A 26,697-nucleotide genomic window follows, 5' to 3' on the forward strand; every position below is an offset into this window, starting at 1 on the left:
TGGCTCAGTGGATTGAGTGCTGGCCTGTGAACCAAAGGGTCACTGGTTGATTCCCAGTCAAGGCACGTGCCTGGGTTGTGGGCCAGGCCCCCCAGTTGGGGATATGCGAGAGGCATTCGATCACTGTTTCTTTTGCACATTGATGTTTCCCTCCCTCTTCTTCTGCCTCCCTTCCCCTCTTTCTAAAAATAAATAAAATCTTTTTTAAAAAAGTGATTGTTGGTCAAATAGGATCACACTTATCAAGTGTAAAGGGAAAACACACCTCTTTTCAATAATTTACTCAAAACACATTCTGCTGTCAATAATTTACTTCTGACACTAGATATGTGGGTTTTCCACACACCAAGCAATAATCAGCTTTTCCAGACACCATCTGGGTATCCTGCAGTTTCACTCAATTCCAACTTTGACTACTGGAGTTAGCATCAGATTCCACAGGTTAAGTAAGGGCTCACTTCCACAAGACTTCACCCCATGCCAATTGCAGATGAGAAATTGAGGTTCCCGTTACTACCACCTCCTCATGTTCCACTGACTTGCTAGAGAGGCTCACAGAACTCAGGAAGACATTTACTTACTAGGTTACCATAGGTTATCATAGGTTACTATAAGAGGATATAATTCAGGAACAGCCAGATGGAAGAGATGCCTAGGGCAGGTATTTAAGAAGGGGCTCTGAGCTACCTTGCCCCTCTGAACTCAAGGCACCATCTCTACTAATGGGAGGTTCATCAGATCTAGTTTAAGAGTTTTAATAGAGCTTAATCTGCATCCTACCCCCACTATTCCTCCTGTTTGAGGTCTGTGCGTCTAGCTGAAAGTTCCAACCTTTTAATCACTTGGCCACTCTGGTAACCAGCCACACCCAATCTAAGGCTACCCTAGTCACTTTATAGCATAAACTTGGTGTGTTCCAAAGGGGCTCTTTATGAAAAACAAAAGACACTCTTATCACTCAGGAAAGCCCAAAGGTTTTAGGTGCTTTGTGCCAGGAAATGGTGACAATGACCAAATATACTTTTTATTATATCATATCAAGTATATAGCCCAATGGCACATAGTAAATGCTCAGTACATTCTAATGTCTGCCCTCTTTTATAAATTATTTGTATGGCTAGTCAGTTGGTAGCTTTAGTGATATCCTGATTCCCATTTGACTTAGATAATAAGGAAAACCCACATGTTAGTAGTGAAAAATGATTTATATCTTATATAATGCCGTACTAGCAGAATGCAGTAATTATAGTGGTTACATCTTCCTGTAATCAGGTGAATCCTGTATCTCCATTATAAAGTTGGAGTTACGTTTTTGCTAGAAAAGTATGGTCTGAAAATAAGATAAAATCATAAGTTGAAGTGCTGCAAACCTGTATATTTTTGACTTTATAGATTTGAGGTTGGAACATCTATGGTACAGTGATTGCTTTGGCTGAGGAGAAATAACTTGTGCCTACTGCTAAGGGGTGGGTTGTTCAGCTTCCACTTAGGAGCAGTCACACAACAGTCATTTACAAGATTTTGCTAAATCATTGTTTCTCATCAGACTTAGAAGCTGTCCACGAACAAAAAGTCTTGTAAGAGTTTATTTGATCCAAAATGATATCAATTGGTGGGAATCAAAATCTCAGCAAATGGTCAAGAGAATGTCAGTTTTACAGCTTACTTTATACTTTAGAATCAAAGGGGGAGACTTTAGGGGGATTATGTGAAATCCACTGGTGGTAGGTTAGAGATGTGGGAGAAAGCAAAGCAGGGATATCTCTGAGATTAGATGAAAAGTAAATGGGGAGACACATACTTCTTTACAGGATAGTTATCAGTTACAACACAGAGATGTGTTGTATGGGGACAAGGTAACAAGAAGGGGTTCCATGGTCTCACAATCCGGTGCTGTGGTGCGATGGCTGTGTCCTGAGGGATCTGGAAAAGATTACTCTGACAGTCCAAAGGAGTGTTACTGTAGGTGGATAAAGACAATAGGAAACTTCTGGTCAAGATGACGAATAAGTAAATGCAGTACTCATATCCTCTTGCAACCACATCAAAATTACAACTGAACCACACAACAACCCTTATTCAGAACAGCTGATCCTCCATAGTGGTTTGTGGTCAGTGGTCCCAGCCAGTCCTTACAACCAGTAGGCCTGGGGGTAAATCCTTACCTCAGCTAACCAGTAGGGTGTGCACAGCCTACATGGGGGTATGCACCTAGAGTGCCCAGCTTGGGTGATTGGGGAGGCTGTACCACTAGACCCTACAGAACACCTACTACATTGGGCCACTCTGTCAAGCCCAGGAGAGGAAGCAGCTCTACCTCATACATGGCGGGGGGGGGGGGGGGGGAAAGGGAGGCTGCCAAAATGAGGAGACAAAGAAACATGTCCTAAGTGCAAGAACGGAACAAAACTCCAGAAAAAGAAGTAAACCAAATGGAGATGAGCAATCTACTTGATGCAGAGTTCAAAGTATAGTTATAAGATATTTAACAAACTTAATGAGAACTTCAACATCATAAAAAGGACGTGTAAACTATAAAAATGAACCAGTCAGAAATGAAGGATACACTAACTGAAATGAAGAATAATTTACAAGGAATTGACAGTACAGTAGAGTAGATGAAGCCAAGAATCAAATTAGTGATTTGGAATATAAAGAAGCAAAAAACACCTAGTCAGAACAGCAAAAAGAAAAAAGAGCCCCCCAGATGAGGATAGTATAAGGAGCTTCTGGGACAACTTCAAGTGTGTCAACATTTGCATCATGGAAGGTGGTGGCAGAAGGAGAAGAGAGAGAGCGAGAAAGTGAAAATCTACTTGAAAAAATAATGACAGAAAACTTCCCTAGCTTGTTGAAGGAAATAGATATACAAGTCCAGGAAATGCAGAGATGGACCTCTTTAGGTTCATCCAACCAAGATGAACCTAAAGAGATCCACACCAAGACACATCATAATTAAAATGCAAAAGGTTAAAGACAAAGAGAGAATCTTAAAAGCAGCAAGAGAAGGCAGTTAGTTACCTACAAGGGAGCTCCCATAAGATTCTCAGCTGATTTTTCAACAGAAACATTTCAGGCCAGAAGGGATTAGCAAGAAATTATTCAAAGGGATGATAGCTCTACCCAGCAAAGCTATCATTTAGAATCGAAAGACTTAGAGAGCTTCTCAGAGAAGAAAAAGCTAAAGGAGTTCATCACCACCAAACCAGTATTACATGAAATAGTAAAGATTCTTTTTGAAGAAGGAGGAGAGGGAGGGAGAGAAGGAGAAAAGGTAAAATATGTGAACAATAAAATGGCAATAGATACACGTCTAGCAAAAATTGAATCTAAAAAAATAAGGAAACAAGCAGAACAGCAACAGTCTCATAGATACAGACTTCCTAAAATAATTTTTAAAAGATTTTATTTTTTAGAGAGAGGGGAAGGGAGAAGGAAAGAGAGGGAGAGAAACATCAGTGTGTGAGAGACACATGGTAGATTGCCTCTCACACGCCCCCAAGCGGAGACCTAGCCCACAATGTAGGAAGTGCCCTGACTCGGCATTGCACCGGCTGCCCTTCTGTTCACAGGCTGGCGCCCACCCCACTTGGCTATACCAACCAGGGCACTGGTAACTTTTTATTAATAATAAATATACATCTTGTTCCAAAAATGTTTGCTGTAAAACTTATGTACTAGTGGATTGTAGTTTTTATTGTGACATTTGGTATTAAGGCCATTTTATTTTTATTTCAAATTTTATTTTATTAATTTTTATTTTTATTTTCACCCGAGGACATTTATTCATTGCTTTTAGAGAGAGAGGGAGGGAGGGAGTGGGGGGGAGGGGGGAGGGAGAGAGAGAGAGAGAAAGTGAGAGAGAAAGTGAGAGGAAACAACATCAGTGTGAGAGAGAAACATCGATTGGTTGCCTTTCATATGTGCCCTGACTGGGGATTGAACCTGAAACCTGGGTATGTGCCCTGACCAGGAATCGAACCTGCAACCTTTTGGTGTGTGGGATGACGGCTCCAACCAACTGAGCAACACCAGCCAGGGCCTATATTTAGTATCAAGGCCCTTTTAAATGTGATTAAATTTTTATCCAGTGCCATGGGAAATCTGGAAAAATTTGGAAGTTCTTTGGGGGTGATGAATAAAACCACCATCCTCCACTTAAAGACATACTCTATGGGACAAAGATGAACCTCAGAATTTAAGGGAATGTGTATGCCAAGGTTTTGATCATGACAAGCTTTCTATTAGTTGCATGTACTTACTCAGGATGTGGGAAGAAACTGCTGATCTTAAACATAGGGTGCTCATGATGAATCTGTTTCTTCTTCTAACAAATCTTTTTTCCTTCCTCTCCTCAGCTGCCCAAATAAAGAATTTGATGAGCCATCTGGGAACTAAACAGGACTCCACCAAGCTACAGGAAAATCTGTGAGTAGGTTCCTGACAAGACTGGGTGTTATGAGGGCCCTTCGAGGACACAGTGCCATTGCTGCACGGACGCTTAGGTGCCAGGCCCGTGAAGTCAGGGTGAGAGGCAGTGGGACATGAAGCAATAGGTGGATCAAGAAGGCGGCAACAAAATATACGAATGGACTGTGATCTTCTCTGCGTCTTAAAGTCCTTGATCTCTGGTACTTTCTGTCCTTGGGCAGTTTAGCAGAGCAGGTCAGGGAAATAGAGAAGGGAGCCCCTCCCTTTCTTAAACTATATTTTGCCTCAGCGACCCTCCCTGTTGGCAGAGGACTCCTGACGGTCTACAGAGGTCATCTCATCTAGTTGCATTTCCAACTGTATACATTATTAGAAAAAGTTTTTTCAGAATGACCCCAGAGGAGCCTGAGAGAATAGTAGACTGGTATTCTTTTTATCATATCCTTCTTGAGTACCTTTCTGCTGTTAAAAGTTCTATTATTCATCTGTAAAATGTACTGAACAATGTTCTTTGTTTCCTGTTTTAGATGTTGTAAAGTGAAAGAAGGACTTACTGCTTTAAGCTTTTTCCAGGGAGATGGGAAGTATCTCTGGATGTGTTTGTCCTGTCCAGGATGTTCAGGCTCCCGACTGACTCCCTCTTATTTTGGACTCCCTTGTTTTTTATCTTGGAGTCTCCTTTGCAGTGAAAAAACATTAATAATTAATAGTGTGGTTTCTTTGTCCTCCCTTAACATCTTTGTAGAAATGGCCAGATAACAGAGGACACCATGACCGACAGGAGCTCTTTTTGTATTTCCACTGTTCTTCAATTCCACCTAATATATTCCATATTCGTCCCTCTTTAATGTCCTTTCCCCTCTACTCTTTATATGTATTTACACACTATAGGACTTTTTTTGTTTTTAGAGGGAAGAACCTGAAAGTAAAGCATAAAGAACCAGTAGGGGCTCAAGGGTAAAGCTGAAAAAGCACCAGCTTTAAGCAAGAACTTGGGGGCAGATCTTTGGAGGTTGTTGTCCAGGCTAGGAGCTGTGTTTTGAATGCACATTTTACCCAACCGCCAGTGCCAGGATTCTGTCTCTAGGCAGTGGGGCTGGGACAGTCGCCCTGCAGACCCCCTGGTCAACTCCTCGTGAGAGTTCTGTGAGAGAGTTCAGTGTGTACAACTCTGAGATTTAGCTCTGGGGGCAGTTGCTCTTCTTATATTTCTATCAGAACTGCTGATGTGCTTTTCTCTTCTCCCCAAAGAGTTAAAGTAACTGATCAGCAGGTTTCACTGAGGCGGGTTCTCTCTACTCAGTCATGTGAAGACGCCTTGAAGTGGGTTTGACTGGGTAGTAGTTCTGGAATTTTGCTGTGAACCTGGGCATCTAGTAACCTATTTCTTCAGGTGCCCTTTCATTCCCTGCTTTGTGAGACACTCTGAGAATAAGCTGATACTAACTATAACAGCTCTCAAGAAGTGAGAAAATCCTGAAACATGTCTTTTGTCTCTTAGGCAACAGTTACAGCACTCCACAAATCAGCTTGCCAAGGAAACAAATGAATTACTGAAGGAATTAGGGACCTTGCCCCTTCCCTTATCTGCTTCAGAACAGGTAGGTATTTTCTACTTTTGTTGTTGTTGCTTTGTTTTTCAATAGGAAAGGACATTGTTTCAATGGGAAGACAGTGTGTGAAACAAAAATAACTTCACTTTGGTGCAGATAGACCTTCTCTAAACCTCAATTTCATTATCAGTAAAATGGGGAAATGCAGCCACTGTGACAAGAGAAAGAATGCATGTACTAGGTCTTGCAAAGTACCTGGCACTTCGTAGGTACTCAGTATGTGGTGGCTGCTGCTATTGTTAGTAGTAACGTATTAATATATTAATAAAATAGGTTTAACGTTTAACTGAAGGAGAATCTCAACGTTTGCATTTTAGGTTTTGGCCAGCAGCTTTACATTTTCAGGCTTGATGCTAGTTTGTTTTGTATCCAGTATCTATAAACTTCAATCATATGTCTTTTATATTTTGCAGTCACCTTCATGTCCCATAAGAGTCATTCCTAGGTCTCAGGTTGAAGAAATGCTCAGGAAAAAAGATTTCTCTTTTTAAGTCATTTATTCAGTGGCCATTTAAATCCTTTCAAAACACACGCTTCTATAGGATTCATTAGTTTCCTTGAAATGCCACGCCTTTGTTCGTACATTCCTGATGTCACATGTGCTTCCTCCTCTGGGGCTTGATGCTTTCACCTGTCACTCGTGGTCTACCTCAAATCCTCTCTCTTTTAGGGAAAAAAGAAACCTTCATCTACCTAAACCTGTTGTGAGTCCATTTTGCTTTTAGCTTCTATACCATTCATGGGGGACACTTAGCTTATATTGCTTTTTATTATTGACCTGTTTAAATGATGATGTCCCATCTCTGATGGCTCTAAAGATGAAGCCTACAACTTCCCTATCCAGGGGTTGTCTGTGAGTTGTGGCTCTTGGAACCAAATAGTGTCAGTGTGTTGTGATCATCATTTTGACATACAGTAGAAATAGAGTGTGTTATTGTTACATGAAACTTGTTTCATATATATATATTTATGTATATGGTATTGCATCAAGATGTCGCATTCTTACTGTGTGTCCCCATCAAAAGAGTTTGAAGATCACTACTTTAACCTGTACCTGGTAGGCCGTTTAATGAAGTATATATTCCGTCTTTGGAGTTTTGGCGCCCCTTGCACAAAAGAGAGGATCCAAGCCTGGATGCTTTCCCATCCTGCTACAAAGTAGTTAAGATAAAAAGTAGTCTTCATGTAATCACCCTTTGGTTATCCATCTGTGTCCTGTTTGTTTTAGTTGTAACTCATGCTGATATTTCAGTTATGGACAAATCCCCCCTTGCCACCCAGTATCTCTGAACTGTTCCAAAATTATCCCCTCCTCCTCCCAGCTGTGCACTTAGGGAGTACACACTTGCAAGTCACAGTAGTAGTGAAAAAAGAGTCTAAGCGTCTGATGCAGACAGAGTATTGAAAGTACCTAAGAGTTAAGTAGTAGCCTAAGCAAAATATAAATAGAAAGTTAAATCTGCTGCCAAAAAAACAGAAAGTGGATGTAGTGTATTCCAACATCAAATAGAAGTTATTTTCGAATTATGCATGCTGTTGTTCCCTTCCATTATCTTGGATCATTAAAAATATGAAATAGATCTGCAAATACACTATCTCTGGTGAAATATAATTCCTTGATTCCCTTCTTCCTATTGTGCTGAATACTCTTTTCCTTTTCCTGTCTTTCTTCATCTAATTCATCTTAGCCCCATTACCCATCTTGTTACTGCCCTATGCATCAAGCCATACATTCTACTTTCAGTATTTTTTCATATGTATGTACTATCATCAGTGATCTTCTAGCTGCTAAATCTGGGTCTTTTTGGTTCTCACTCCCTTTTCCTCTCTGATTCATTTGGTCCTCTTACCTATCCTGTCTCCGCTGAAACTTTCTTTTTTCCATGATTCCCTTCCACTTTGTCCCCCCACTTTGGCGATCCCTTTCTGGCCTATTTTCTCTTACCCCAGCCTGAGTCGCAGCCTCCTTCTCTGAGTGTGCCCCTCGGCCATTGATCTGTAATTTTCTCACTCTGTGCTTTCTCCCTCAGGAGTCCTATCTACTCTTATAAGCTTCCTGTCATCTTTATGAACATGCCCCTCAGACCTTTTTCCAGCCCCCGCCTCTAAGCCCATATTGCCAGTTCCTCTTCTGAGCTCTCCTCTTAAATATACTGCCTTCATCTGAAATTTAATGTGTTGTCTTATACCGAATTCCTCTTATTTCACCCAAACCCCTTAACTGTGCTGACTGGCAATACATGTTGTCATAGAAAATTTGAGCCTTTTGACCTAATATCCACTCACCCATTTGTCCTGAGGAAAAACAACAACAAAAACCAACTATGTACTCTGGAGCCAAATTTCCTGGATTTAAATTCTGCCTGTGCCACTTACTATGTGATCCTGGGGAAATTACTTAACCAGTCTCTGGTCTCGGTTTTCTGATTTGTAAAATAGGGACTAAATAGTACCTAATACAGGTTCTAGCATGGATTAAATGAGTTACTATATTAAATACTTACATCAGTACAAGCACTGTATAAATATTAGCTCTTACAGTAGGGCTCACTTTAGCTTTATTTATAATAGTTAAAAAGTAGGAACAATATAGAAGGAATATTTGCATAAAATTTACTAGATCAGCTTGATGAAGTATTATGTAATAAAGACCATAATTGTGAAGAGTATAGTAACATGGAAAATGTTTATAATATACTTAAAAGATCATATTTTTGGACAGTGAGATTGAGGAATGATGTTTTTCCACTCTTGTTACAATGTTTATGAAAAAATAAAAATCCCAGAAAAAGGAAAAAAAGTTTCTCATTTCTAAATTTGCTTTCACTATTACTACCACCCTCCCAGGTGTGAAATTTGAGTCATTCTTGACTTTGTCCCCTTCCCCTACAGCCACTCACTGAGTCGTAATGTTTCTTAAATTTGTTCCTTTGTGTTCCCGTTACTGACAGCACATCCTTCTAACCTTAAACCTAGACCATCGCAGTAATCTTTTTACGTTTTCCCTATTCCGTTTTCCACACCAGCACAGACTCATTTGTCTAAGCTGTCATTTTGCACCCATTGTGTTTCCTGCTCTGAAATCTTCATTGTTCTTTATTCTTCAGAGGTTAAGTCTCAAACTCATTAGCTTGGCACTTTAAAACCTGCTACAGTCAGCCCTTCCCTGCCTTTACCATGTCATCTTTTAGCTGTTCTCGTGGGGGGAAAAAAACCCTTTGGTTCCAGCCATTCCAAACCATCTATCTATCTCCTTACAGATCCTCTTCAAGTTTCTACCGCCACGCCCTTGCTCACGCTGCTCTCCTGCCTGGTTTGCCCAGCCCTTCTCTCTGCTTATCCATGCCTTACTCTTTCTTCCAGTGCCCACCTCCTTTTGGGGCCTTTTAGACCCCTTGGATTCTTACTGATTATACCTCCTCTAAACTCCTACAGTACTGATTAGATAGGCAATTATTTATAATAATGACTTGTTACTTGTATGTCTGTATCCTTTATTTACAAATACATGGTGTTAGCTCTTTGAGGTGAGGGATGAGTTTTTACTTCTATGTCCTTAGCACAGAGCAAGTGCTCTCAGTATGTGCTTTTTTGAGACATAGAATCAGTAAGCTTAGTTAAGGTAGCTTGTAACTATACAAACTTGTTTTAAGGTTCTCAAAGATTTAAAACATCACCATAGGAAAATGACCCTATGGTTTTCAGAAAAGCTGTGAACTCAGCATAGTTGAATACAGTTTTAACATTTTAATAAAAGACAATTTCTGTTTGGGTCCAGTTTGAGTCCACAGGTATTTATTCTGCTTTTGATTCTCCAGGGAACCAAAATTCTGAATTGCAGTTCCCTCTGAAATCACCTTACAAAGTAAATGTCACCCAGTTCCCAGGTTTGTCAGAATGAAAATTCGGATGAGGCCTATAATATTAACCAGGGATTCGAGTTAGCAAAGAGCAAAATTATTAATTTAAGGAAGAGCCTATTTCATAACAATTTTGCTAGTAGGGAATCTTTAGGGGGTATAATATTGCTTTTAATGGGTATTAAAACCAAATGATTTAGACTTACTATGCAGTTTCACATTTTTGTTTAATTTCCTTAGCGCCAGCAGAGACTTCAGAAGGAACGCCTCATGAATGACTTCTCCGCAGCCTTAAACAATTTCCAGGCTGTGCAGAGAAGGGTATCTGAAAAGGAAAAGGAGAGTATTGCCAGAGCAAGAGCTGGATCTCGACTTTCTGTAAGTTTATTCCCCAGAGAAGACCTTTGCAAATTTCAGGATGGTCTTTTCTAAGTCTTTTTTCCCTCTGACCATTGGCCTTTATTTACTATCCCCCCAAATAATAAATATAGGCATTAGCTGCTGCAAAAATGTCAGACTGATATAACCTGTGTAAAAGAGATAATGTTTTATACGGTCAAAGACTAGAAAGTAAAGGGCACAAAGGTTTTAAAAAGTGACAGGTAGAGTTATGTGTGATTCTTTTTTTTTTTTTTTATACTGGCCTTCCATTAAAAACTTAAAAAAGAAGAAAGAAGTAATCTGTTTCTTAGAATATAGTAGGCTAGGTTATTTGGACTAGCTTTCTCTTTGAAAGGAATGAACAAACACTAGATTTTAACAGCCCAACTTCTCAAAAGCTCCTACGAGCCATGAAAATTTTAAGGTCAAAATCTAAGAGAAGGTAAGAACCTATAGAGGTGAGCAGAGCACGGAAACTGCTTTTGCCCTGAGTACATTTACTAAGGACAGACTTGAACTTCAGTTTTGATGTTCTCATGGCATGAAGGTAAATAATAGCCAAAGCTCAGGGTCCACGCAAGGTGGAAAATCTAAAGGAAGATGCTCCTCAAATTAAACTGGGCCCTAAGAGACTATATCCTCAGTGGATTGCCAAAAGATTGCATTCGCACTGAGCCGAGCAGGCAGAGGACGGCAGGGGGGGGGGAAATCCAGGCTATAAGCTGTACCACAAAGTAACCTTCAGGCAGATTGACTGGCAAATTCATACCACCTGAATGGCGCAAAAGCCTTAAGCTTCAAGTAGTCCAGGCCTGGTAGAGTACCTAGGTGCCAGGAAGAAGCAAATAGAAGTCCTCTCTGGTTAGATACCTTTATCCCAACCCTGAAATAATGCCCTCAAACATTTTCTGATGTGTGAGCAAGCAGCATAGTATTAAAAATAACCAAGTACACAAGGAAACAACCCTGGACGAGGACTAGTAGAAACAACAGTGAGGTGAAATAGACTTACGAAGACTTCTTTTTTAAAAAACTTTATTGATTTGAGAGAGACAGACAGACAGACAGACATCGATTTGTGGTTCCACTTATTTATGCGTTCATTGGCTGCTCCTTGTATGTGCCCCGACCAGAGATTGAAATGGAAACCTTGGCATATTGGGACAACGCTCTAACCAACTGAGCTACCCAGTCAGGGCTTACTAAGGCTTCTTATTAGAATTATAAAACAACTGTACTTACTGTGTTTAAAGAAATAAAAGAAAGATTTGCAAACATCTGTAAGAAGCAGGAAACTATGCAAAGCTTTGGGAAAATGTCAAGAGATTTTCTAGAATTGAAAAATATAATATGGAAATTAAAAACTTCATGGATGGGTGGTTTGTGTAAAAAATAGATTAAAAGATATTATCCAACTTGTGGGACGGGGGTTAAGAAGGTAAATAGGGAGGAAAGATTGTGAGAAATAAAGAATGAAGTGAGAGGATCTAACAGTTTTAATTGGAGTTACAGAGCAAGAGTAGAGCAAACATAGAACAAATATTTGAAGAGAAAATGGGTGGTAATATTTTATGACTAATGAAAGACACTAATCTGTAGTTTCAAGAAGCCAACCAATCCCAGGAGGTATAAATAAAAATTTTCATCTAGTACATAAAAGAGAAACTTCAGAACATCAAAGACAAAGAGAAAGATCATAAAAACAACCAGGGAAAAACAACAGAATACTCTAAAGATGCAATAGTTAGATTGACAGCTGACTTCTCATCAGCAACAGCGGGAGCCAGTGGAGTGCCCCCTTTAATGTTCTGTAGGACAATACTGGCTACATAGAATTCTAAACCCACTGAAAGCAGATAACCAGAATGAGGGCCAAAGACATTTTCAGGCAAAAGAGAGTTCATAGCAACTCTCTTTGGGAATTGCAGATTGAAACCCAAATGATGTACTATTTCATGTCCAGAAGAAGGGCGAAATTTGTAAATTTTGTGAACACCAAGCATTTTTGTTAGGGATACGATGCAACAGGAACTTTTCTGCCTGGCCAGTGGTTGTATGAATTGAACAACCACTGGAAAGCATTTTGGCTGTAACTTCAGAACACATGTACACCTTACGACCCAGTAGTTCTACCCTAGAAAAAACTGTATGTTGGTACCAGGCTCTACGTACAGGAATGTTCATGGCAGCATTTATGTAGTAGTCAAAAATTGGAAACCTCCAAATGCCCATCAACTGTGGAATAGATAAATACGTTGTGATATACTCATATACTGTAATATCATACAGCCAAGAAAACGAACAAACCACAGTTACATTTCAGCATCAGGGACGGATATGCACAACCCGGTGTAATCCAATCAAAGCAGGAAAAGAGCCCTGGATTGCAGGCCCGGTCCCCGGTTGGGGGCACAAAAGAGGCAACCACACATTGATGTTTCTCTCCCTGTCTTTCTCCCTCCTTCACCTCTGTCTTAAAAATAAATAAATAAAATCTTTTTAAAAAAGCATGAAAAGAGTACAAACCAACAACATAATCCTATTCATGTAACGTTCAAAATCAGGTAATATGATATTAAATAAAGATGCATATCGTTACATGTGTAAAATACGAGAAAATGATTATCACAAAGTCAGGGTAATGGTTACTTTAAAGGGAAGGGAAGGGGGTTGTAATTGGAGAAGGGCACTCAGGTCAGCTTTGGGACACTAGTAGTGTTTTATTTCTTGACCTGGGGATAAGGTAAAAATTCAAAAAAAAAATCCCAGTGTTCCTGTGCCTGAGTAGAATTTTGAAAATTTAAAAAATTTTCTTATCCTTTTAATTATTGCTATATTAAAAATGGAGAGCTTTTTTAAAAATGGGGATAGATTGCTCTTTTAACCTTTTTTCTTAGTTTCTTAATTACAAAATTAAACGCATGCATTAGATTGATTTTTGAAGTGAGTTTGCTACTTAAGTACCTAATATGCTGTAAGTGTCCATTTTTAAAAATCTTCTTCTTTTTTTAAGATTTTATTTACTTATTTTTAGAGAGAAGGGAAGGAAGAGAGAAAGAGAGGGAGAGAAACATCAATGTGTGGTTGCTTCTCATGTGCCCTTCCACCGGGGGCCTGGCCCGCAACCTAGGCATGTGCCCTGACTGGAAATCGAACCCGAAACTTGTAGTTTGTGGGACAACACTCAACCAACTGAGCCACACCAGCCAGGGCCATTATCACGTTTAATCCTCTCTTTTGCCCATATTCCCTCCATCCTGTCTAATGTAGTTACTGTTCTAGGCCCAAACTGGAAGGCAGATTTGCTTTCTCACCCTTTTCTTAGTCGAGACAGATTGCCAGAGCCCTGTGCCTTCCTTTATAGATCTGGTTGGAGCCAAGGGATGTTGCTTCTTTACACTCTAGCTAAAAGAAGCTATTGTCTTGTGTGTCTCTGACATGTTTCTGGATATCAGCAGCAATAATGCCCTCTGCTTTCTAGGCGGAAGAGAGGCAAAGAGAGGAGCAGCTCGTCTCTTTTGACAGGTAAAGGAATTATCAGACAACCGGCTGGCTAGTTGAGATAGGGTTCTGTTCTATTCTATTCTATTCTATTCTATTCTATTCTTTTTAATTTTAAAAATCAGTGAGAAAAAAAGGTGGAAAAAATAAGGGAAGACCTGGTGTGGGTAATTTATAATCCACCAAATAAAACAAAAATATCCAAACCATGGGTTTTTCCAAGGTCTTTGAATTATGTAAGGATTACTTTCAAGGTAAATAAAAATTCCAGGAATCCCCTGATGCCTGTGTTGGGGACAGAGCCTGGCTCATTAGGAATAAGTATTAAACCACAAATCTACAGATTAGGAGGTCTAAAGCATTTTATCTCTAATTCTTCAAGGTTATTGGGTCTTTGTTTACTCATCTCTAAAATGGAGGCAACTCATTTTTCTAGGACTATTAAAAGAGAAGGCAGTTTGTATCTGAAAAATGTCTCCATTCTTAACTTCTTCAAACTGTATCAACTATAGTAGGTCCTCAAATAACACCATTTTGTTCAATGTCATTTCCTTATAACCCTGACTAGATAGATGCCGTAGGAACCTAAATCTTGTTTATATCAATTAGCCTATATGTGTTGTTTTGCTTAAAGTCACAGAATCTGTTATGCACCTCAAAGGGGTGCTGTATGATTCAGCTTTCTATCTCCAGCACATGAAGGAAATTTTTTAAATAATGTCAAGATGACATATGATTTATGCACACTGTTGGAAAAAATGCTTAATACTGGATTTTCAGAGTGTTTCACGTCTAGCATGATATGTCTCATGCCTGTCTCCTAAACAGGGTACCCAAGGAGTCATAACATTTCACTAACTTTTTACTTTGGTTTTCTCTTAAGAGGTATTTAACCCAAAGCATAATCTTAAGATTTCTGGAAACCAGGAGATGTCTTTCTGTTGGACTGCCGGGTCATTTAGCCTGCTCTTCTCCTTCCGTTTAGTACCCAAGATAGCCACACAGCTAGCACTTTGAGAGTGCCCGGGAAGAGAATGGGCCAGTACATGCTTCACTGACTTCGGATCTTTGCCTACTTTCTTTGTCTGGCAAGCCCTAGCAAGATTGCACAGTGTACCCCCAGATGGAAACAGCAAGGAGTCCCATCCCTCATAATTCTGCCTCATCTCAGTGTTGCCCGTGAAAGCTGGGACTTTGTTTTCTTGGTGTTATCAGCCCTTTGCCTCTGGATATGAAGAATGCAGCCCTGAGGGACTTGGGTTGATTGATACCGGAGGATTGGTCCTTCCGTAGGCTCTTTTGGCAGTAGGGATGTTGGAGGTGTCTCCTGCACACCTTTGAGAGGAGGAATCAACTAGAGTGCTTGTCTCCCTGTAGCCACGAGGAATGGAACCAGATGCAGAGCCAGGAGGATGAAGTGGCCATCACCGAACAGGATCTGGAACTTATTAAAGAGAGGGAAACAGCGATTCGGCAGCTGGAGGTGAGAGGTCATGTTTTTCGTTTGACTCGATGTAGCTGCACTGTATAATCCACTTGGATTTTCTCTCAGTGATTATGAGAAAACATGAAATGAGTCACTGTGTGATTTGGATATTACGTTTCAGTGTAATCAGTGGTGAATTTGAACTACTCTTATAATGATAATTTGCCACGGTTCCCAAGAATACCCAGTTCCTTTTCTCAATCACCATGTCTTCTATGGTGTCTATGAGAATATGCATGGAGAACAGAGCAAGGCAAACAGATACTGTCTTGCTCATTAAGACTTTACCCTCAAACCTCAATGCCAGTCCTTAGGTGAGGTAGGGCTCGACAGGGAGCCCCTTTGCTTAGTCTGAGTAGCTCAGAATAAAGGTAAGCCAAAAGGTTTGCTCCATTTTTGCAAACCAAAGTTTTGCTAATCCTAAATTGTGGATATCACTTCAGTGGTCAGAGAAATTGGAACAGTTTTAATGTGGGGGTTGAAAGAGAGATATCAGGGCCTTTCTTACCCGAGTTTCCAACTTTAATTTTGCGCAGTGACCAGTAAAACATCCTTACACCAAAGACTGCCATCCCTGAAGGGGCAATAGGGAAAGGAAGGTCGTAGAGAGGAGAACCTTTGAGCTCCTCCTTGACCTTCACCTGGGGCAATAATTCTGAACCCTGACAGCACATTAGAATCACTTGGACAATTTTTTTAATGCCTTAGCTCTCATCCCCTACACACCAATTATCAGTTTGGGTTATGTGAACCTCCTGTCTTTTGTAGGTTAAAAATGGGCAAATCACAAGCGACCCTGGGAATGGGTTTTTTTTTAATTTTCCAGATGATAATATGCAGGCAGGTTGGGACCCACTGCCCTGGATCCCATCAGTATCTGGTCTTAAATGAGACAGTTCATCCTCAAGTTTGATTATTTAATTTCCTTCAAAGATACCGTATCTTTCTTTTTTTCACCTACTGCTAATAATCATCGACTTGGCTCTCTAACATCAGAAATAATGTTACAGTAGGGAGTGAGACATAACGAGCTAAGGTAAGCACTGTAACTTAGTGGGTGTCAGGGATGTGAGGGGCACTTCACATTTAACGGAATTAATTCCAAATTCCTTAACCAGGCTCAGTTTTCACGTTCAGTTATTCCTATATGCCAACCCTGTTCTAGTGGAAGAACAACACACTACTGTGTGTCTCCTGCACTCTCACACTACACTTCTGCCACCTCTGGCCACCGAAGGTGTGGGGTTTTTTCCACATCAAGCAATTTTGCCACGCCAGCTGGTTATTCTACAGTTTAACTCAATTCTGACACTATCTACCAGGAATTAGCACCAGCTCCCGCAGGTTGAGTTCATCCCCACACTTCACATGCCAGTGGGAAGTCCGAATTGTCACCTGTGCTTCTGATGGACAGGCTCTAACTTGGAGGCTCCCAAAACCCCCTCCTTGGTTTTGATTAATTTATTAGAGTGGCGCACAGAACTGAGGAAAACAACTTCCTTGCTAGATTACTGGTTTGTCATAGAAGGATGCAACTCAGGAATAGACAAATGGAAGAGACACCAGGACAGTGTGCGGGAAGGGACGCAGAGCTTCCATGCCCTCTCCAGGTGTGCCGCTCTCCCAGGACCTCCATGTATTCAGCAGCCCGGAACTCTCGGAGCCGGATCGACATGCAGGGTTTTTATGGAGGCTTCATTTCGTGGGCTTGGTTGACTAAATTATTGGCCACTGGAGATTGATTCAACCTCCAGTGCCCCTCCCCTCCCCATACTGGGGCTGAACGTTCCAACCACCTGATCACAAGGTTGGTTCCCCTGGCAGCTCCCCATCCTTAGGGGCTACCAGAAGTCAAGTCTTTTTTTCTTTCTTTTTTTTAAAGATTTTATTTATTTATTTTAGAGAGAGGGAAAGAGAAGGAGAAAGAGGGAGAGAAAGATTAATGGGTGAGAGAAATATTGATTAGTTGCCTCTCACACGCCCTCCAACTAGGGACCAGGCCCACAACCCAGGCATGTGTCCTGATCAGGAATTGAACCACGACCTTTTGGTTTGCTGGGTGATGCCCAGGCCACTGAGCTACCCCTGTCAGGTCCTCAAAAGTCAAGTCTTTAGAATAAACTCGGGTGTGGTCGAATGGGGCTTGTTATGAATAAATAACAGAAGACACCTTTCTCTTTGATCAATTAGGGAATTCCAAAGGTTTTAGGAGCTCTGTAAAGGGAACAGGATGAAGACCAAATGTATATCATATCTATGTTATAGTGAAGCTGGGTGTATTTGCTCTAAGGACCCAGTTACCTTTCTGTTTCTATGGCTTCTCTTTAGCTATAAGGCACAACTCAAGTCCTACCTCTTCTGCAAAGTCTGCTCCACACAGCGTTCTATATACCATTTATTAGTCATTTCCCATACGAAGCCCTTCTTATTTATGTTGTTGTGTGCTAATCCCCTCAATTCCCAGTTAGCTAGTAGGCCCTTTTGTATCCACAGCAACTAGCAGACTGGCCCAAGTATGGCAAATGTCTTTAAAGTTTAAAAAAAAAAAAAAAAAAGAGCATGGGCCTTACAGATATAATCCTAGCTGTGGTGCTTCGTTTTCTCATGGACGAGCTATGTGGTTAGACAAGTTACATAACCTCTCTGAGCCCCATTATACTCAAAGATACTTACTTCATAGAGTTACTGACGATTAATTTAAATATAAAGGAGGCATAGTAACATCGTTAAAACATCATAAACTTTTAATTCTCAGTCTGGCCACTTGCTCGCTGTGAAACCTTAGTCTATGAGTCATTAAACCTCTCTGAGCCCCGGTTTTCTCTTCAATAGAATGGACACAATACATGTCTTATTGGGTTGTCGTGTGGACCGATTAAGTAATAGTAGTAGCTAACACTTATATATGATTGATAAGCCTTAAAAACACATGTGTTGTGTTATAGTAATAGCTTTAGGTATGTTACTAACTTCAGGTAAGTAGAGGAGATGAATCTCTAACATGTTGCTTAATGTTAGTTGTTTTCTGTATTCCTTAGGCTGACATTTTGGATGTCAATCAGATATTTAAAGATTTAGCTATGATGATCCACGATCAAGGTGACCTGATTGGTATGTATTATTAATACCTTTAACTCCAGGTGAGTCAGTAGTGTTTGTGTGCAGAGGAGTCAGTAAAATGTGTCTTAGGAGTGCCATTTAAAAATTAGTAAGTTCAGTTTCTTAGCATTTTTCTTACGTTGTCAAATGTAGAAGTTAAAGTGAGGTCTCAATGGGTGTTCAGCTCCATTCAGTTGCCAGAGCCTCGTGGTAAGTCTTTGGCTGTTTAGGGAAATAGCTGTGAGCTTCCCAGCTTTATTTCCAGAAATTTTCACAATTTTGAGATTAGTAAGTCCTTTTTTAAGCTTTCTATTAGGAAATAATTTCAAGTTCATAAAAAGTTGCAAAAATAAAAATTTTTTAATAAAAAATTTTAAGGACGTCCTTTATAATCTTTACCCAGACTTTTACCTCTTGTTAACATTCTACCTCATTTGCTTTTTATTTGCTCTCATTCTTTCTCTTTATATAATGTGTTAAACAAAAAAATTAATTTCCATGGCTGAAAGCCTTTTTAAAAGAAAAGGGTTTATTAGGCCACTGCTAGCAAAAAAAGACAACCAGTCTTGGGGCGTGGAGTCTAAAGCACCAGCAGCATGGCTAGGTGGGGAAGACAACGCGTTCGTCGTCCTTGAGTTCTGCCAGCATTTATATATCTGATAGTGGGGAGAAAGATGGAAGCCCTTCTGAAAGGATTACATTAGCTGTAGACAAAGGGGATGGGAGAAGGTGAAGCAAGGTCAGTTCTGGGGGAGGTGCAGTGCAGTCCCCAAGTAAGAAGTGACCACTCCTGTGAATTAGCTGTGGTTAGCAGGTTGGAATGTTCATATATAAATAAGAAGCAGAGGCTCCTGGGGTTCTATGGCACCTGGCTGTTCTTTCTTTTAGATAATTGTAGAAATAGCCATCTGGAAATTAATACAAAATTCCAACAGGTATACATAAATGTGAATGGTCTTTTGTCAGAGCTGGTCCATGGCTATTAACAGGTTAACTGTCTCTTTCTCTTAATCTGCGGCTGCTGTAATTTTAATTTCGAAAACCTTAGAATTTTTTTTTCCTGTCAAATGTATATACATAACTTTTTCTGAACCATTTGTGGGTAAGTTGCATACTGCATAACCCTTCCCCCTCCACACTTCAGTGTTTATTTCCAAAGAATAGGGCTATTTCTTACGGGGTTAGTGACTTTTGATCTCGTGGCTGGATAGTTGGAATGGTGGTGGTGAAACCAGGACCCATAACTCCAGGAGTTTGTTCAGTTTGCAGTCTTGAAACACCAGGTTTGGTAAAACGTCCATTGCCCTCCTTTCTTGCAGACAGCATAGAAGCCAACGTGGAAAGCTCAGAGGTGCATGTGGAAAGAGCCACTGACCAGTTACAGCGAGCTGCTTACTATCAGGTAAAAGAAGGTACCAGAGAAAGTCCCTCTGTGCCACAGACTTTATGGGCCATCAGAATATACTAGTGATTTTCAGCCTTTTTCACTTCTTGGCATACATAAACTAATTACTAAAATTTTGTGGCACACCAAAAAAATATATTTGTTGCTGATCTGTCAAAAATATAATTTTGATTCATTCACACTGGACGGTGGTTTTTGTGTTTGTTGTCATTTTTTTTATTTGACAAACTAAGGGAACAGAGGTCAGTGCCCCTGACTCAATAGTCAGGTGTTGCATGTTTTAAAAATTGCAGCACACTGGTTGAAAATCACTGGGATGAACTGACACGTTGAGAACAGTTGCAGCCCTTTGCTTAGGCTTCAGTTGGAGGCAAGAAGACGTAATTGCAGTCCTAGTTCCAATTTTAGGATTTTCCTTTGCAGAGAGATCTACAAAAAGACATCAAACCTTGAATAAGTTTATATAAAAGCCTGTTAGCTACAGAGCTAACCCTGTAAGCTGGCATGATACCTAAATCTGGTTGAAGGCTAATTTTACATCCTAAACAGTTGAACTTTGTTTCAGTTAGGATAACAATTGATACAAAGTAGGACTTTGCAGACCCTTTCTGTTGACTTTGCCATAGAGGGTGGATGTAGAATCAACTCTGATGGCTGTTTACCTGTGAATAAGTAGGGGTCTTATCATTTTGGGTTTTTTTTTTTTTTTATCTATGAATAAATAGGGGTTGATGGTTTTACTTTCTGTAAAGTGACATTCTTTTACATATTATTTGAAACTGGTTTTATGATCCATCTGGGCCTTTATTGGTATACAAATACTGTGAATGAGGTTCATCTCATTTCTCAATGTGGCGTTGCATGGCTTTTTAGAAATAAATAGCATTTCAGTCATTTTTCATGCTCCTAGGATAGCTGTATTTCACCTGGGAATATTCTTTAATTTGTATTTAATAATAGTGTTTCCTTTTAAAAACTGAATGATGACTTTAGTATCCAACAGCAAAGGAATAATTAAGTAAATTAACTACATCTACTCAATGTTATATGGGAATTAAAAGAGGTGTTTACGAAGGGTTTATAATAACAAAATTTTTATGCTAAAATGTTAAGTGAGAAAAACATCAAACATCACACAGTACGATCCCAATTATATGAAATAACAATTTGTATAGGTAAAAGATCAGGAAGAAATATAATCAAAATGTCAACAGCTTTATCTGTGGGTGATTATTTTCTTCCTGCCTGTCTGTATTTTTTATAGCAAAAATAAAATTTTATAGTAGGTATAAAACCTTTATTAATATACACATGCACAAATAACTTATTTCATTGCAAATAATGCCTAGCTAAACTGTATTTGGGAGCCTGGAATTAAAACTTGCACTACTGCCTAGCTCTGGTAACTGTTAAGATTTGGGGCAGGTCTCTGCATATTCATTCGTGGATAGAGTTAATTTTGAATTACCAGGAGGCAGATTTATGAGGCACTCTTGGAATAAAACATTTTAACTTGTTTCATGAGTATCTTCTGCACACATTTCTCTTCTCAGAAAAAATCTCGCAAGAAGATCTGTATCCTGGTGCTTGTCCTGTCGGTGATCGCTGCTTTCTTCGCACTTATCATGTGGCTAGTTTATGGAAAGTGATTGCCTCGGCGCTTTCTCCCACGGAACTGTTTTCAAGGGCAAGTGCTTGCTGGAGTCTGCCAGAACAAACTGATCACAAGAAGAGAGCATGTATCAGAGCGACCTGTAATTATTTAGTTAGAAACTACTAACCAGTCCTTGGAATTAGTGACCTCTAGAGGCAGTATTTATCCATTTATGTATACATTGTATTGATTTCTCAAATTAGGAATTAATTTGTATTTTGCTTTCTCTTCTATTCTGATTGCTCTTTATCCCAAATGTTTACTGAAAATTTCATTCTAGATATTCTTGTTTTAACAGGTGACACTACAGTCTTGTAAATTGTCTTTTTTATGTGTATACAATATTTACCTTTTTACTAGCAACTGAGATATAATTACTTTCTGGCACCCAGCATATTGGAATTTGTCAGAAAAGTAAAATAAGCCAGCAATTTTTATTATTTAACATTTTAAGTTGAATTTTTAAGAAGCCTATTCTCTATCTGCTTTGAAGGATTTTGGCAGTGTATTTAACTAGAAAGTTAAAAATTGCACATGTGGTCCAGATTAAATGAGAAGTATCTAGTTGAGCTTACCAGGTGTTGAGGTGCACATTAGTCTGGGTTTAAAGTTTGCTTTATTACCTGCTGGCCTCATCCACAGCAGCTCACCTATGCACACACTAAACCATCACGTTCACTTTCCGAAGAGACTAATTTAATTAACATTACTATACTCCAAGGTGTCCCTCTCCCACCTGCCTGTATAGAAAGGGATAATTAGACAAAGCATGCTTTTGGAAAGCCAATAGGAGTTGTTTAGAATGATTTAATCCTTTTGGTGGTGTCGTTCAGTTGTGGTTCTGCATTTCTGGTGAATGATGAATGTTGCGGTCCAAACACCGCCCTGCCCTATAAGGGTTGCTGGGCATTTGATGGCAGGAAGATTTTAAAAGCTAAACTGAAGTTGGTTTAAAATTTAGTGCTGTGAACCTGGAGATAAGGCAAAGAAAAGGTTCACTTTTGTAAATAATACTGGTTTGAAATAGTGATGTTAGACTTAATTTATGAACAAGGAATTAATCTCATAGTTTTAGACAAAAAAATGTTTCAATAAAAGATCGTTGTAATATAAATATTTGTTCACTTCCCTTTTTCACAGGTCTATCTAGAACAGTTAAAGGGAATGTGATTTCTTTAAGCTCTCACATAAATGTGAATTGGGCCAACAATTTCAGTTTGTCCTTAAGTGAATTAGAGGATTTGACTACGCTGGATATATTTATATTAATTTCTTCCATTCCCTTTAATGTTCCTTAACCTTCTTTTACTAAACCAATGTGAACAGTAGGGAAACAAGGGCCCAAATGCATAAGGTTTTTTTGCACTCTTGCACCATTCTACCCACTTGATACAAATAAACATTTTAAAAACTTTCATAGTAAGTTTTTATGAGTTAACTTCCTAATGTGGTAGTTATTAGGTAATGTGTTGTCCTTTAGAAAAATTGAGACCTGCAAGAAGACGAGATCAGGGGAGGATGGGTTTGGGGGTGGAATAGGTGCTGCTGCGGTCCCTTCCTTGAAAAACAGGCGGAGAGCTGCTGGGATATCACAGTGGCCCAGGCAGCAACTTCAGAGCCGATTTCTTGGTTCTATGATCAATGCCCCTTCAGCTCCAAATTATAGCTGGACTTGGAGATATCATTTGTAACATTCCAGGCAATAAAAAGTCTTTGATTGTGAAAAACTATTTGAGTTTGGGTGAAATGAAGCCACTATAGTTCTGTTCTAAAATACTATGTAAGCCAGTAGTGGTGGTAATGGTGACCATACGTAGCAAATATGACCTTGGCCTAGAATTTGAATGGCCTGGAATTTGTGGCAGTTGCAAAGAGGCCAGATGGTCCTAAAAACCTATTCATAGAATCCTTATCTGTGTTTTTTCCATCGTTGTGGGCACCATGATCCAGGACAATGGTTGACCATGGCTTCACATGAAACACTAGAAAATTACTGATACCTGGGTGCCCCTGCGAAAAGATTCTACTTTAGTTAATTTGGAATATAGCCTAGGCATAGGGGCTTTTAAAAGGTCCAGCTAATTCTCATGTATAGCCATGGTTAAGAACCATTGGAGTGGAGGTCAAAAACTAGACTTGGGTACTGAAGGCCTAGAGAATCTTAGCTCTGCCGTTAACTTGCTATAGGTATTCGGAAAAGTCATCTAACCCGTAGGCCCCAAGTTTTATCAACAGCTCTCTTGTAGTTGTGAAATTCTCTGATTATAAGGACCACAGGGGTTTGGTCCAAACATGCAAATTCTGTTTGCTTCTGTATTCCTTTCCTTTTTCTCTTTTCTCTTTCCTTTATGGAATGTTCTAGAAGTACTGGACAGATCTAGCATTCCCTCTTTAAGTCAATTAAAACTGTAGTAAATTTACTATATATGGTAAAGTAGAAATGCCAGGCTGGCTACTTCCTCTTGGAATGTTCCAGAAAAAGAACTTGTTAGCTGCTAGACTGGTGCTTCCAGGATAGGTTTGTCTTGTTTTGCTAAGGGGTGGTGATACGCTGCTTTACCATTGGGCAAAAATATCCAAATGAAATTATCATTCAGTCAGTGCAAAGTAAAACGCGCTGAGCCTTCTCCATTCAGTTTTGTTTTTCTTCTGTTCAGAGGCTCTCCTCAGTCATGGGAATGAAGCTTTTGCTTCTGGTCACTAATTGTGGACCAGAACCCAGTTCAGTTCTCAGTCTGTCCTGTTTCCTAGTATCTCTAGGTTTCAAAGATTTTTTTCAGTATTGCCTTCCAGTGCTATGAAACACAACTACTTCAAAATCTCCATTTCACCAGGAAATAGTTTGAAAGGGTTTTGATCCCCAGCCTCTGATCCTACTTTTAAGGCGAGTGAATAGTTCGTTTTAAATACTTATCCAAAATGAAATTTGATTGACAGTGTAGCACTTAATTTTTAAAGATAAACTTAAAATAATAGAATTTTTAATGTTGGACTATGATTAAGGACCAAGCTTTTACCAGTCCATAGAGACATGAGAAAAATGATCTAATAGGCTTTTTAAAGTACTATCTTTGAGGCTGAGCTAATGACTTTTTCAACTTTTTAAAACAAGGATATTTCAAGATTATAAAGATGAAAAGGTGGTGATATTAGGTGGCAGTCTTCATTTTTATTTTTTACTTTTTTTGAGAGGGTGGGGAGCATATGGTAAAGAAGGAGTCTTTATTCAGTGCAAAACAGCACGTTGCAATATGGCACGGCTCTGAAAACAGTACCGCTGTGGAACAGCTCTGGGGCCAGGCCCCTTTCCACCCAGCTCTGCTCTGCTCCACGAAGGGCTGCTGTGCTCCGCCCCAGTCTGCTCCTGCTCTGCTCCGCTCCTCTCTGGCAAGACACCAGCATTCCAGCTCAGCCTGGAAAGCACAGTCTGCAGTCTTTGGTGGAAAGGGAAAGTGCACTCCGGCAGTCTTTATTTTTTAAACCTACTTAGTTGGCACAATAAAAATCAACATTCCTATAAATATTTTCCTCTTCCATGACAACTCTAACGTCTGAGCCGCTCATTTAGACTTGCCCCATCACTTTACAACTGAAGAAGTTGAGGCCAGGAATGGCAGTCTCCTACATGAATTGAAAGGCTTTAGGAATTGCTCTACATGTGAATGGGTCATTTGTAGGGTAATATTTGAGCTCTTGCTACCAGCAATTTACTATGCTAAATGTTAAATTTTTTAAAACATTTTATTTATTTATTTTAGAGAGAAGGGAAGGGAAGGAGAGAGGGAGAAAAACATCAATGTATGTTTGCCTCTCACGCACCCTCCACCAGGGACCTGGCCTGCAACCCAGGCACGTGCCCTGACTGGAAATCGAACCGGTGACCCTTTGGTCTCTAGGTTCATGCTCAATCCATTGAGCTACACCAGCCAGGGCAGATGTTTTTTGTTTTGTATGTAATATTTCATACCCACAAAATCATTTCAGAGAGACATTTTTCTTGTCCCCTTTTTATGGATTAGGAAAATGAGGCATGGTAAGTAACCTGCCCATAGGCACACAGTTTAGGAATGATGGAGCCAGGACTTGATCTCAAGCACTCAGACTTCAAAACCACACCTTTCAACACTAGACACTGTCTCTGTGCATCATTGATACAAACTACCCTACTCACCACCTCTTCCGTGAAGCTTTCTCTAAAAATCTGGAGTGGTGGCAGCTTCTACCCAATTTTTCATGAACATCTTTTTGTCAGTACCTTGTGAACTTTTCATTAAACCCCAAGATAAATGAAGCCTCCTGCTCGTACCATATATACACACAGTTGTTTTTTGCGTCTTCCTTTGATCACTTTGTGTTCCAGAAAGTTTTTCTGGCCCTGACCCATCAGGGTGTGGCACATTTGGTTGGGCGTTCAGTCCCCTGCTGGGGTACGTAGGGGAGGCAACCAATTGATGTTTCTCACATCAATGTGTCCCTCCACCTTCCCCACCCTTTGGCTCTCCCTAAAAATAAATAAAATTTAAGAAAAGAGAAAGTTTTTTGATATCAATATGGTCCTAATGTCTTAGATTCTATTCTAAGGAAGTCTCAATGTCTAAGAAATTAATCTGTCTTTCTTCCAAATCCAAAAGCTGCTAGCCAATCAGCCTTTCCATTTCAAAAGCTTAAGGGTCTAGAGTCTTACACTGTAGACTGATGCCCTCCAGTTTGCTCATCTATACTGACATCATTGGTGCCCAAACAATGAGCCTTTTGCTTTATAAAGCCTAGGTAAGTGTAAGGTGCCCTCAAATCACAAGCCAGTGTAAATATCAGCTGTGCTGAAAGCAGGAAACATGACCAAGGAGTAAAGAATTACAAGGGTAAGAACTCAGCTTTGGGTTTCTTAGGTTGGATAGTCAGCAATAGAAGGGATTAAATAATGGACCACCCAAGGAAGTTGAGAATTGAAAGGCAAAGTTGACATAGATGTTATCAGGTCACTCATAGCTAGAAATGGCTTTAATAGCACCTCATACCTAAAAGGGGCATAGAAACTCCAAGGCCTGCACAACCTCTGTAAATAAAAGAAACTTGTCCTTTTCTGTTACACTCAAAACACTTTTGAGACAATTTAGAGAATCATGTCCCCGTGCTCAAAAGGAGAGTCATAGTCTGTTTACTTGAACCCCGGTTTAGAATTTGTATTTTCCCCATCAGCCTAATCTTTTCTTTGAAATCACAAGACTGGAAAGGAGGATATTAACAAGTCATTTGATAAGTCATCT

The 26,697-nt window shown here is 39.8% G+C and overlaps 1 protein-coding gene across 1 annotated transcript in view; it reads left to right on the forward strand.

Moving 5' to 3' along the window:
• STX12 (syntaxin 12) overlaps nucleotides 1-22,847 on the forward strand; it is a 34,593-nt gene extending 11,746 nt beyond the window's left edge. Inside the window, exons 2-9 of the mRNA XM_024554443.4 lie at nucleotides 4,359-4,428; nucleotides 5,933-6,032; nucleotides 10,145-10,282; nucleotides 13,767-13,810; nucleotides 15,164-15,269; nucleotides 18,311-18,383; nucleotides 19,691-19,773; nucleotides 21,330-22,847. Coding sequence (XP_024410211.1) covers nucleotides 4,359-4,428; nucleotides 5,933-6,032; nucleotides 10,145-10,282; nucleotides 13,767-13,810; nucleotides 15,164-15,269; nucleotides 18,311-18,383; nucleotides 19,691-19,773; nucleotides 21,330-21,425 — 710 coding nt within the window. The 3' untranslated portion in view covers nucleotides 21,426-22,847. The remainder of the gene's footprint in view (nucleotides 1-4,358; nucleotides 4,429-5,932; nucleotides 6,033-10,144; nucleotides 10,283-13,766; nucleotides 13,811-15,163; nucleotides 15,270-18,310; nucleotides 18,384-19,690; nucleotides 19,774-21,329) is intronic.
• Nucleotides 22,848-26,697: the final 3,850 nt, after the last annotated feature.

The sequence above is a fragment of the Desmodus rotundus genome, chromosome 3, assembly GCF_022682495.2.
Source record: "Desmodus rotundus isolate HL8 chromosome 3, HLdesRot8A.1, whole genome shotgun sequence".
Taxonomy (NCBI): Eukaryota; Metazoa; Chordata; class Mammalia; order Chiroptera; family Phyllostomidae; genus Desmodus; species Desmodus rotundus.